Consider the following 12,935-nt stretch of genomic DNA (forward strand, 5'->3'; position numbering starts at 1 on the left):
CCTAAAAAAGAAACAAACAATCTGGATAAAATCCGGATATCCGGATTGAATCCAGTTATCCGCTCGGATTGAGTCTGGATTCAATCCGGGTGTCGAGTTTAGAAATCCGGATCCAGTTTTGGTCGAAAATCGGGATCCGGATGCACACCCCTAATGCAATGATAAATATATGCGATCTCATATTGTTTACGAACGAGAATTTCTTACTTTTTATAACGTGGTTTTAACTTGGCTATAGTATATAATTGGTTGGTCTTTGTTTAGTATGGATCATGTGGTTCTAGCCTTTTTATAATGTGGTATTAGAGTTTATTTATGGTACTTGAGTTGTGTCACCTAGATGAATTGGCTAAACGAGAGTATCAAAAATATAAAGAAAATATTGTGATATCTTATTTTATAAAAATATGTGATATGCGAGATTTCATATTGTTTAGAAAAAAAAAAAAAAAAAAAAATTAGATCTTTATGGTCACAAGTTTTGATATTTGAGAACTAGCTTTAACTATCAATACTAATCATAAAAGGAGACATGGAACGAAGAGATTGATGCTCCAACATTATTTCCTTTTCAGATTTCTCAGAATGGACAAATCTCTTCCTCAATTGTTCGAAGAAATTATGATTGAGACAGCTCGATTGCAATCTACTTCTTTCAGTGTGTTGTTCCGTACATCCAAATCTTTAAGAAAAAACTTCCAAATTGTAAACTGACACGTAGATTATTACTTCGAACTGGACAAATCATGAGTTTGATAGAGGGGTTACTCTACAAGATTACTTTTATTGACTTAGATGAGATATGCTATTAAAGTTTTTATGTTAATTGGTGTAATGAGTCATTATATTTGTGATGTATTTTATATGTTAATAAATATGTATGAAAATAGATTTTTTTCTTTCATGACCTTCCGAGCTTATTCTAGACGTGGAAAGACAAAAGAACAGAGATTGACAAAGATTTTTTTTTAAGAAAATGATAGTATGTCTCTTTATTTTAATCACTCATATATTTATTTATTTTTATTTGATGACTAAGAAAGTAATTATTAGTATATTGATATATATATATTTTTTTATTTGTTAAAAATATTTAATAAATATGAAAAAGAATAAGGAGAAAAATAAAAAATGATGGTAGGGACATGCCCAGGTGACCCCTAGAAGTACCCATCTTTTTTTTCTTTTTTCTTTTCTTTTTTTTTTTAATTTTATTTTTTCGTGTATGAGCCCAAAGATAGAATCATCTTTTTTATTTTTTTTTTTTTTAATATGAGTTTTAAAAAATAAAACAATATACGAAAAATATAATATGTGACAAAAGTAATATTACATATAGTTATAAAATGTGCAAATACAGCATAATCTTTTGAAAAAAAATGAGGTTCACGATTAAAAAGTTAATTTTTTTTCCATGTGAGTCTAGTATTAATTTACTTTTTTCAAAAATATTACTTGGCATTTGTATAACTACGACTGCAAATATTATTTATATTATATCAAAGGTGGAGAAGAACAAAGTTTATTAAAAAAATAGATTTTTTTTTTTTTAAATCTAAACTATATAGAAAGGTGATAAACAAGATCTCCTGTAAATTACTCTTAACAAGTTCAATAGTTAACAAAAAGGGCAGCAGCATTTTGCCCAACCCCAAAGAATAGCATACAGAATATTCATTCATATAATAATAAACTACCAAAACCAGAAACAAAAAATCATCCAAGTTAAATAAAATGACATAATTAGGAAAATTATGAAAAAAAAAATACAGAAAAACTCATATGCCTACTGCAATATCGCCCAAGTCAAGCTGAGTAGCGATTTCCTCGAGCTGCTTCTTGACGCTCAAGTCGATGAACTTGGAGCCCGTGCTCCCGTACCTAACGGTGAATCCGGCCACCAAATTGGGGTCAATCAGTGTCTTGACCCTCACGTTCTTGGCCCCAGTCAGCTTCTGCACCTGCTTCGCAATCTGGGTCAAGTGCTGAGTCTCCAGCTGCACAACCGAGCTCACCACCGCCATCTCTGTGTTGGTCAGCTTGTTGTACACGATCTCGTACTCCTTCACGATTTCGTTGATCAGGTCGATCCGCCTGGCCTCGACCAGGATGTTGAGGAAGTTGTTCGTGTGGCGCTGGAGGCTCGACGAGCTCGAAATTTCGTCGAGCATCTGGCGCTTCTTCTCCGCATCGATGGTGGGGTTGATGAAGAAGTCGAACACCTGTTTTTCCGAGAAGATCTTCTCGATTTTCTCGACGTCTTCGTAGGTTTTTTCGAGGGTGTTGTTGGAATTCGCGAGGTCGACGAGGGCCACGGCGTAGCTACTGGAGGCTGCGGAAGCCATTCTGGCGCGGCCATTACCGGTAGCGACGGCAAGTTTCAGTTTGGTTCTGAGAGATGGGAATGCGGTGGAGAAGGAGAGGTTGTGGATTGATGTTCTTGGGATTCGGGCGGACGGTGGGGACTGGAGAGAAATGGGAGTGTGCTGGAGGGCGGCCATGGCTGGTTTGTGGTGGTGTGCTTTGGCCTTTGAGCCTTTGGCCGAGGCGATTGGTGGAGGTATAATGAAGGCTTTTGGTGTTGAAACGGACGGATGAGATTGGGAGGAGTAAGATGATCAACGGATGAAAAAGGATAAGATTATTATCTTATTTATTTGGAGCACCTTAGCCACTTATCTGCAAAAGATAAGGAATTGACACGTGGTTGCGTTTCTACTTGTCCTGGAAATTTTGATTCACGCAGAGCCTCACCTTCTTTCTTTTTAATTTTTTTTTTCCTTCCTCTTTTCTGGCCTAAGGAGTAGATAAGAGTCTGAAGAATTAATTAAGATAAATAAAAGAAAATATTTTACTCATTTCACAAAAATAAATTCAACTATTATAATTTAAGATAGTACGTTAAATTATAAATTTATTTTTATTATAAAATAGATTTAACAAATTTTAATTTTTATTATAAAATAGATTTAACAAATTTTATGAAATCACATCAATTTCTGGTTTTACTTTATGTAATCTTACATCTCTTTGTGTCTATAACAGTTCTTGAAATTCTCAATATATCCCTATAAAACCACAAAATTATCTATCAATTTTCTTAAAAAAATTGGTCAGATTTCAATCTTATGATTATTTAATTAATTAAATACTAAAAGTAAATAAACAAATTTGCATAACACAAAAATTGGTTACGAAAGAAAACCCTTTAAAGAACTCTTTAATTATTTGAAAATCAATTACAAGTAATTATCAATTACAAAACCTTTACAACTTAACTCTCTTACTTACACAGACAAACGACGTTTGTCTTCTACTGCAGTAGCAGTTAAAATCTCTGACGATTTTCAAAGATTGCATTTCCTCCTACAACTTCAGTGGCTAAAATTCAATCAATAATCTTCCAAATTTAGAACACAATCACACACGATGAGAGATAAAAAATGGAATGAAAATTCTTAAGTAAATTTTCTCTCACAAGCACTTGGAATATCCCTTCTATAATTCTTGGCTAAAAATTCCATAAAGAGTTATAAAACCGAATCCCATTAAATAGAAAGTCTGAAAAGAGTTCTAGTTGAAGTAAAACTCTGCTAACAGTTAGCAACAGTTGCAAAAATGTCTCCTGACGGATTTCTGACATTTTGCGATAACTCTATTATGCAATGAATGATTTATGTTTAGTTTATGTTTTGGATAAATATATATATCCTCATGGACTCAATTTTTACCTAAATGACTTATATAAATAACCTCTAAAACTTCTAGATAAAGTTAACGTTATTTAGAAAGAAATCGATAATTTTATTACATTTATCAAAAAATTAAAAATATAATGATAAAATATGCCTGATCATTTAGTTATTTAATTCTAACTAACTTTTGCATTTATAGTTCTTAAAAATAAATAAATCCAATTTGTTCTTTAACGTATGAGAAATATACGTTAAAAGGGATTAAGTATCTATAAATTGACGTGATTGGTATGATATATCAAATTATAAAATTATTTTTATTACAAAATAGATCTAACAAATCACGTTTGATGAATTTATTTTTGTGTAATTTATTTATTTCTGCAATAATTCTTTGAACGAATTGGTATTCAAGGCAATTGATGAATTGCCCATTTTAAATTCTCGTGGGATCCCTAATGATGTATATTCTAGGCACAAATATTAAACAATATATCTCACTGTATTCCAAAGTTATATCTAACATATTTAAAGTGAACATATGAGATCTATTTATTTGTTCGCTACAATCAATCTCGTTCATTCATTTACATTTTCAGGATACATGCAACCACTGAAAAATTTACTTAAAGCAATACTTCAAATCTTATAAAATTCTAGAATAAATTCTTAATGAAAGGGCTCTAAACGGCGTAGTTATATATTATACCCTAAAGGTACGTGCTCGGTGGACAGGTGAGTTGCTTGGTTTCACCTGTTGCTTGGTTTGGATACAGAAACAATTTTATGTTATTTTATTATTGTAATTTTTTTAAATTTTTACATAAAATATAATAAATAATTTAAAAGTTTTAAATAAAAAAATAATAATAATATTAAAAAATATTATTCTAACAATATTTTATTCAATTTTCAATTAAAACAATCTCATCTCACCATCCAAATTACAATTTAATCTTGCCATCTTTATCAATGTTTTTGCATCCATCTTTGCCAATGATATTTCAAGTTGAATCTTCTTGATAGCACAAATTAAAAGTTTTAAAAATTCTATGTGCAGTTATTTTTGTATACTCTTTATACATTAACATAATGTAATTGGCTACATTATTTTTTTTAATACAAAATAATTGATTTGACTAATTACATTAATAAAGTATACACATAACATATAAAAATAACTGTATGTATCAAAACTCTAAAAATTTTAAAGTAATTTGTCAAAATTCCCTTAATGGGAAAATATCAAGAATGGAATCTTTCTAGAATTGGATAAGGCCATGAACAGATATATGCGGTGTGCTTCCAACACAAATCCTATATATGAATTTGTGGTCATGTCCTTGGATCGAACACGAATCCTTTCTCATTGCCACCACCTAAAAATCAACCCCCAAGTTGGTGGAAAATGAAGTTTTTATTTTATTCCTTTCATTTCAACTTTTTCTTTCTTTTTCTTTTGGAGATATAATTATAGTGACCTTTAACATTCTAAGTTCGTTTCCTTTTCGTTTATATTTTCAAAAGCTAGACAAAGGATGCGTGTCTCAATTCAACTAATCAAACTCATCTAGATATGCATGCCAACAAACTAACAAAGTAGTCTGACCAAGGAAATATACATACATAACATATATGTGTATATACATGTATACAAAAATAGAAAAATTATAAATATGAGTCTACACACGACACACTATATTTTTATTTTATATTTTTATCAAATATTTGATATATAGATAATGAGTAGAATAATTTAATTAGTTTAATAAAAATAAATAAAAAAAAATTGAGCGTGTGGGATTATATCTAACAAATTTTATAAAAATAATGTTAAAAAATGAAAATTTTCAAATAAATGTGAAATATACATTACTTTTCATGAAATAGATTGCAGATTGCGTGACGAATGTGAACGAAGGACGCCCATTTTGGATTGCTGCTGATATATTAGAATTCAGTTTGTAAATACTAATTTGAAATTGCAAAGAAAATCATTCCTTTTTAGCTTTGTTTCCTAGCCCAAAATAAATAAATAAAATAAAGAAGAAGAAGAAGAATAAAGAAAGAAAGATGAGTGCAACTGTACAGGCCATTGATCCAGAAGTTCCCTTTCGGCGTGATGTATGGAAGGGGAAGGGGGCAGAACAAGTCTTTGTCTGACCGTAGCAAATGGGCAGTTGGAACAAACTCATAAATAATATTTAGTGCGACTTGCAAGCAAAGGGACATGCACCATATACATATCCATTCGATTAAGGTATTTTCAAATTTTTGTCCAACTTGAGTGAGCGAGATGACTCGTGTATGCGGGTTTAAAGTATTTAATGTTATTTATAAAAATATCTTGAAAAGTATTAAATGAATAATAAATATTTATAGAATTCAATTTTATGTATATACTATCTCTAACTTCAAACAGTTGGAAAAATTACTTGAGAAATATTTATCTCGAGTAATGATAGAATAATGCTACTTAAACCGAAGAAATAGACCGAGAGAGTAGACCGAAAGTGTAAATCTAGTTTAATTTATTTTTATTTTTTGTTTTATTTTCAACCATTTTTATTCATCTTTATTAAAAAATAAAAAAATATCAATTTATTAATAATCACTTTCTTAATCATTAAATAAAAATAAAAAAATACAAAATACTATCGGTCAAAATTCAGTCCATTTTTTCGATTTAAGAAGCATTTTCCTTAAGAATATATATATATATATATATATTATATGCGTGGCTTAACAGTTAACAGCCACATTGTTTTGTGTGTATTTTTTAACATATATATATTTTTTTACAATTTTAAATATTTTTTAAAAAATAAAAAATTTAAAATATTATTAAAAAATATTTATTTAATTATTAAGTAAAAAGTAATAAAAAAAAAAAAATACAACAATAACTCTCAGCGGGAGCCACCAACTAAAAGAGTAGCATTTTTCATTATATATGTCTTAATATTTATGTAGCAGCAAGCCATACTTGGATAAGGGAAAAAGAAACAAGTTAAGAAACTCAAAAATAAATAAATAAATCAAACGATGATTCAAAGAAAGCAAAAAAAAAGTAAAATCATAAAATAAGACAAATTTCAGAAGTTCATATATGCATAAAACTACAGCAAATACAAGTAATTTGAAAAATAAATTGATCACGCTGGCATACAATTTGAAAGAGTTTCAACTTTTCAACCCTTATCTTTTCTTCCAATTTATCAGAAAGTTTAAAGGGCAGATCTAGAGAAATAAATAAATCTTTTTTTAATTTTATTAAACTATTCAATTTCAATAAATATAAAAATTCTGCAGAAATTATTCCAAAAATACTCGAGTATAAAATTTCATGAGTATTTATTAGAGAGGGGAAATGATATTTGTAATAATAGGTTATGCAAGTACGGTATATTTCAAAAAAAAAGATTCATAATTAAAAAATTGACTTGCATATTTTTTTACTGTAAATATCAGTTCATTTTAAAAAAATGAATAAATATAAGATTTACAAGAAAAATTTAATTTTTAATAATAAATCTCATTATTTTTTAAAAGAAGTGCACATTACTTGTACTATCCATAACTATATATAATATTAATCATATTGATTCTTGGATATCATTCTTTTGTGACAACTTTGACTTCTACACAGTTAGACGCAAATATCGCCCTACTTCTGAGTTGTGGCGACAAAAGTCGCCTCAATAAGTCTACATGCACTAATCTTCCCTCGCCAAAAAAAAAATAAAATGGAGAGAAAATCTTGTGGCGAGACATATTGGTCATAATATATGTAAAGTTTGGATCCAAAATGTGTGGTCTCATTTTTTTTCTTTTCCCTTTTAAGAAGATGAGAATTAGGTTTGCGCCTCTAAATAAGAGGAGATTTGGATAATGAATCTTATGAAAGTTAAATAAAATATTATTAAAATATTAATTTTTAATATTATTATTATTTTAATTAAAAAAATTAATCAATTTATTATATTTTATATAAAAAAATTATAATAATTATCGGAGAGAAGCTGAGACCAATTCTCAAATCTAATCGGATCATGTCGATATTCTCCCTTATTCTGCATCGTAATGCATGTGAATATGTGACGATGTGTCGACCTTTGGGCAGAAAACGTCCTTTGGACCCAAAGAGAAAGTTCATCGAAATTTCCCCCAATTATACTCATTTTTCCCTCCGAGAGTGTACCCAAAAAGGACGGCCAAAAATTGGCTTATTCCACCGTATATGCACAAAGTGGGCTTCGTTCTCATATTTAATATATATATATATCATATCATATTTCAAGGGTAATAGTTTTTACAAAAATGTGGGTTACAGCATCATTAATCTTGAAGCTGGTGATAGACAATTATGACCAAAAACTCTCAACCAATGTGACATCATATTTATATTATTTTCAATAGTAAAAATTTTATTTACAATCATTTTTATATATTTATTTCACATTTTATTAAAGTGATTGGTCATATTATTTTTTTAATAAAAATAATTATTTTAACTAATCACATCAATAAAGTATGAAAGAATACGTAAAAATAATTATATGTAATAAAATTTTTTGTATAAAATAAGAAAGATAAGATTTTTCATTTATATATTATCATACGCAAATTGATATGGTACATTTTAACCAACTTTTAATTGAAATCCACATTGCTCTGTAATGAAATGTGATATGGTTGGAAAAAAAAAAAAAAAAAAAAAAAAAAAAACACCTTGCTTGGAGTTGTTCATTTTCAAGAGAAAGCCGGACTCAAATCAAATCCAAAAATTAAATAAAATTTGATAAATTAGCCGTAGTCCGTACTGTTTCTTATATTAAGATAGATAGAGACAAAATGGACCATAAGAACCACGAGAAGTTTTACTTTTGAGTAATTGGTGGATGACTTAAATATATGTTCACTGACTATGAATATCAGAGGAATAGCAGGATTTCCAACTTCTACCATATCATTTCCGACAAAATACACGTTCCTAACCCTTTATGTCCATTACCCATGTGTTGGTCTTTCCTTGCCATGCTTAAGTTGCACACTAATTAGTCTTTATCCTCTTATTCTACCCCCTAATCGAAAATAGATAAAACACATAGAATTAAATCATTCAACTAAATTAATTAACGTATTTGTTAGTTTATGTTTATAAAAACTCTTTTTGCTTAAAACGTTTTTCTCTCTCTCAAATGATCATTGAGTCTAATCACTAGATACGTGCTTGTTTACGAAGTGAAATGAAATGAAAATTTTATAAATAATAATAAGATAATTTATGAATAATTACGTATTAAAAAAAATTAAATAAAAATTATTATAAAATAAAAATATTGTTAGAATATAATTTAAAAAATTATAATAATTAATTTAAAAATTGTACATATAAATTATGTATAGAAAGAAAAAGTTACGAGATGAGGTTAAAAATTTTTGGAAATTGTGCGTTAAGTTCATATAATGAAAAATAAGTTCATTTAAAAAAAAATATATATATCGGAAGTCGGAAGAGGCAAAATCTGAACAGTACTAAAATTGTATCCATCTGTCTCCTAATGTACAGAAGAGAATATCAGGGAAATAAATGAAAAATATAAAAAAAATCAGATATCACCAATATTAATAATACCAAATTTAATTAATATTAATCATTCAATTTCCTCAACCTCCACCATTCCTCCAACACCATCGGCACCATTGTTGCCAGCAACCCCGACTTCGTCCAACAACCGCTCTATTGGCATGCATTCCGCCTTGTGTCGCAGCTTCCAATCAAGGGCTTGACACCCACGCGAGCAGTAATTCACCATGCCGCATACCGAGCACCGACGAAACTCGTGAGCTCTTGTCTCCGGTCGGCCGCACCCTCCGTGTGAGCACAGTCTGAGCCCCTTGCCCAGCTCACCCCTTTCCGATTCGAACCAGTCCCTCAAAAACCGGTTCACCGGGTGTGCCTCCGGGGCCGGTACGTTGCAACCGAAGTCGCTCAAAAGCCCTTCGCAACCCGAATCGCTAACGCACGGGGGGTTGTGATTGTGGTTGTGCTGCCTCCAAGCCGGAGACGAGAGGTAGCGTAGGACGGACGCAAGCTCGCGCGCGTTGGCTTGTACCAGGAACCGGCGTCCCTGGGCGATGTTTTGGCGGGCCCCGTAGCCGTCCTGGAAGCAATGCCCCAACTCGCGAAGGGCATCGACGTGACCGAGGAAAGCAGCTCGAGCGCACAGAGCCACTCCGGCTTGGAGGTTCTTGTCGCTCTTGGATCCTCCGCTGCCGTTGAACTGTATCACTGCGAGGGAGTACAGAGCCGGCGCGTGTGACCTAATCGCCGCCTTAGCCATGAGCGAAGCCCCGCTTCCTCGATTCTGTAAGCAATAAAATCGGATCTACAACAGACAGTAACAGAACAAGAAAAAGAAAAACAAGCAATCAGTAAGAAAATATATCTAAAAAACGAAATTTATTCTATTAACTAATAATTTGCAGTAACATCTCTAGTAGGCTACTGACCATTCCTAGAGTATAAGAGGCTTCGACGTTGCCGGCGTTGGCGCACAGTTTGAGAAAACGGTCGGCGGATTCGGACCAGTTCTGGGCTTTGATTGCAAACGCTTGTGCTCCGGCTTTGGATAAAACCAGAGGATGAAGACCTAAGCGTTTCAGTCTTTTGCATCTGTTCCAGAAATTATCCCCAAAAAAGTTAAAACAAAAGAGGAAAACCGAAGAGAAACAGACAGAGAAACAGAAGTTGGTATGATGCTTAAGCATACGTGATGAGAACGTTAATGAAATCGGAGGGGGAAGAAGCGGAGAAGCTGAGCTTGCAGAGGATGAAGACGAGGAGATCGTCCGGCAAGTCGTCGAAGAGATCGGACTTACCGGAGAGTGTGGTTGCCGGAGTTCGTGGCCTTTTCCTGAACATGGTTGGGGACTTGGGGGCTGAGGCTTTGAATAACCAAGGGAAGGAGGCGGTATTTGTATTTGAGTCTTGAGATGGGAGTTGCTTTGCGTTGTGTGCGTGCGTGTCTGAGAATAGGCAGCGTGGCGATTTTATATGGCACCAGAAAGATCGAGGAGAAAGAAATTAGAATGATACAACTCAGCCAAGGAGCGTCGTTTTGCACTAATCTGCTGCGGCCACCTTTTAGGTGCAATTTAAATATTGAATCGAGAGGTTTGAATTCAATTCAAAAAGTTAAAAAAAAATAGAATAAAATATTATTAAAATATTAATTTTTAATAAAAAATTTTATATATAGTAATTTTTATATATTTTACTAACATGATTAGTTACGTCATTATTTTTAATATAAAATAAATGTATTGATCAATTATATTAATAGAGTAAGTAATAAATACATAAAAGTAATTATATTTAGCATAACTTGTTATTATTATTTTAGAATTTAAAAAAATAAATTATTTATTATATTTTATGTAAGAATTTTAAAAAATTATAATAATGAAATAAGATAGAAATGAAACAGCTCTTGTATCCAAACATAACCTTAGTTTCAACAAAATTATTAACTTTTTCATGTTTTTTTTTTTAATTTTTTTTTAATTTTTTATATATTTTGTCTGAAAAATTGGGTTAATTTTTCTTGTTTCTTAAATTTCGATTCGTTTTCCATCTAATAGAATTTAACTTTTGCGTTTTTTTATTATAAAATTTAGATAATAAGTTGGTCAGAACAGATTCTAGCCATTTTTACCTATACTTTATAAGAATATATTAATGCAAGATATTTAGTAAGTGAATCCAATGAGATATTATTATTAATTCAAGTGGGAGGTAGATATTATATGGAATCATGATTTAATGTTGAAATCATTCATTATTCTTGAGATTTAAATCCCTTGCATACATTAAATTTATTTACACTATTAACATATCAAATGTAAAACGATATATATTTAAATATTTCGCATGAAAATTAATGATCTCTTCAAATTCTTGACTAAATGTCAAAATGTCAATGGAATATTTAGATATGAAATTGTTTTGAATTACTTTTGAATGGTAAAAATGAAATAATCTTTTAATAAAAATTTTGGTGCACTCATTTTTACATACTTTTAATACACTTCATTACTGTGATTAGCTGCATCACTTTTTTAATATAAAATAACTGTTTTGTTCAATTATATCAATAGGATGTGCAAAGAATTGTGACTATATGTAGTATAACTCATATTTTAATATAGAGACTATTAATTAGAGCATTGACAATGGGCTAGACTAGTCCACATTGGACTTTTGGCTATAATATGAACTTTTAACTAGACTAGTCTATATTAGACTAACTATCTTAAATTCTAAATAATAATATAATATTACATATTTTAATAATATTTGATAATTTTTTGATAATATTTTACAAATACATTTCATATATTAATTAATAACTTTATTAAAAAAATAAAATTATTATTTTGGAAATATTTTTTCATAGAATATTCAAGTTTTCACAATAAATATATCCCTACTATATTAGACAATTGTAAAAAATAGTAAACATTTTTACAATAAATATATCCCTGCGATATTAGAAAATTGTAAAAATAAAAAATAGAAATATCACAGCATGTGATTGTAAACGAGGGAATGAAACTTTTTATGTAATTTTAATCTTTGTACAAGAGGGAAACGTGAGTGTGAGTGTGGGATTTTAAAGATAAAATAATAAAATATGGTTTTAATCTTTGCACATAAGCTCGCAAGGTACGGTGAGAAGCTGAAATTTACTGTACATAAAATCTCATATTTTTTTATGTATGGCTAGTTCAATGCAGAGGGAAATAAGCTTCAACTTTAAAATTTTGGATTTGTATTGAGCAATGACGAGTCCATTACCAATGTTCTAAGAGCGTTAATATTGGTTTCATAAAAAATCAATGCATCTTCAAATTTTGATGAATTTATTTAAAATGAGCATGTACTAGATTTAATAAAGAGGTATTTGGAAAGATTTGAAGTACAGTATTTGTTGCTCTTTCTTCAAAATTGAAGGTCTACTATTTCACCTTTAAACTAATATTTTATTATAATTTTAATAGGCAATAGTTTTATTTTATTTTATTTTATTCTATATTAGTTGAGAATTAATTATTTAAGTACTAAATTAAATTATTAATATACATATGATTAGTGTAAAATTATTAGACATTTTTAAATAAAGATGGCGTAATACTCTGATATAAAATTAAAATTACTTATGCAAGTATTAATTT

General features: G+C 30.0%; 2 protein-coding genes across 2 annotated transcripts; both read right to left on the minus strand.

Annotated features, from left to right (window-relative positions):
* Window positions 1-1,659: 1,659 nt before the first annotated feature.
* LOC122288916 (ATP synthase subunit delta, chloroplastic-like) lies at window positions 1,660-2,560 on the minus strand. Its single transcript, XM_043095741.1, has one exon. The coding sequence runs from the start codon at window positions 2,499-2,501 to the stop codon at window positions 1,779-1,781; it is 723 nt and encodes a 240-aa protein (XP_042951675.1). The 5' UTR covers window positions 2,502-2,560; the 3' UTR covers window positions 1,660-1,778.
* A 6,650-nt stretch (window positions 2,561-9,210) lies between these two features.
* LOC122288861 (F-box protein At5g50450) lies at window positions 9,211-10,751 on the minus strand. Its single transcript, XM_043095670.1, has 3 exons — window positions 10,472-10,751; window positions 10,212-10,374; window positions 9,211-10,087 (listed from the first exon to the last, which is right to left on the minus strand). Exons 1-3 carry the CDS (start codon window positions 10,621-10,623, stop codon window positions 9,353-9,355), a joined length of 1,050 nt encoding a protein of 349 aa, XP_042951604.1. The 5' UTR covers window positions 10,624-10,751; the 3' UTR covers window positions 9,211-9,352.
* Between the last annotated feature and the right edge of the window lie 2,184 nt (window positions 10,752-12,935).

This window comes from Carya illinoinensis, chromosome 12 (assembly GCF_018687715.1).
Source record: "Carya illinoinensis cultivar Pawnee chromosome 12, C.illinoinensisPawnee_v1, whole genome shotgun sequence".
Lineage (NCBI taxonomy): Eukaryota > Viridiplantae > Streptophyta > Magnoliopsida > Fagales > Juglandaceae > Carya > Carya illinoinensis.

Bases quoted from the DNA above. Each gene is read 5' to 3' on its own strand.
- LOC122288916 (XM_043095741.1), bottom strand. From the start codon at position 2,501: ATGGCCGCCCTCCAGCACACTCCCATTTCTCTCCAGTCCCCACCGTCC.
- LOC122288861 (XM_043095670.1), bottom strand. From the start codon at position 10,623: ATGTTCAGGAAAAGGCCACGAACTCCGGCAACCACACTCTCCGGTAAG. The intron at 10,375-10,471 runs GTATGCTTAAGC...TTTCTGGAACAG, and splicing joins TTCATTAACGTTCTCATCAC to ATGCAAAAGACTGAAACGCT. The intron at 10,088-10,211 runs GTCAGTAGCCTA...TGTCTGTTGTAG, and splicing joins CCTCTTATACTCTAGGAATG to ATCCGATTTTATTGCTTACA.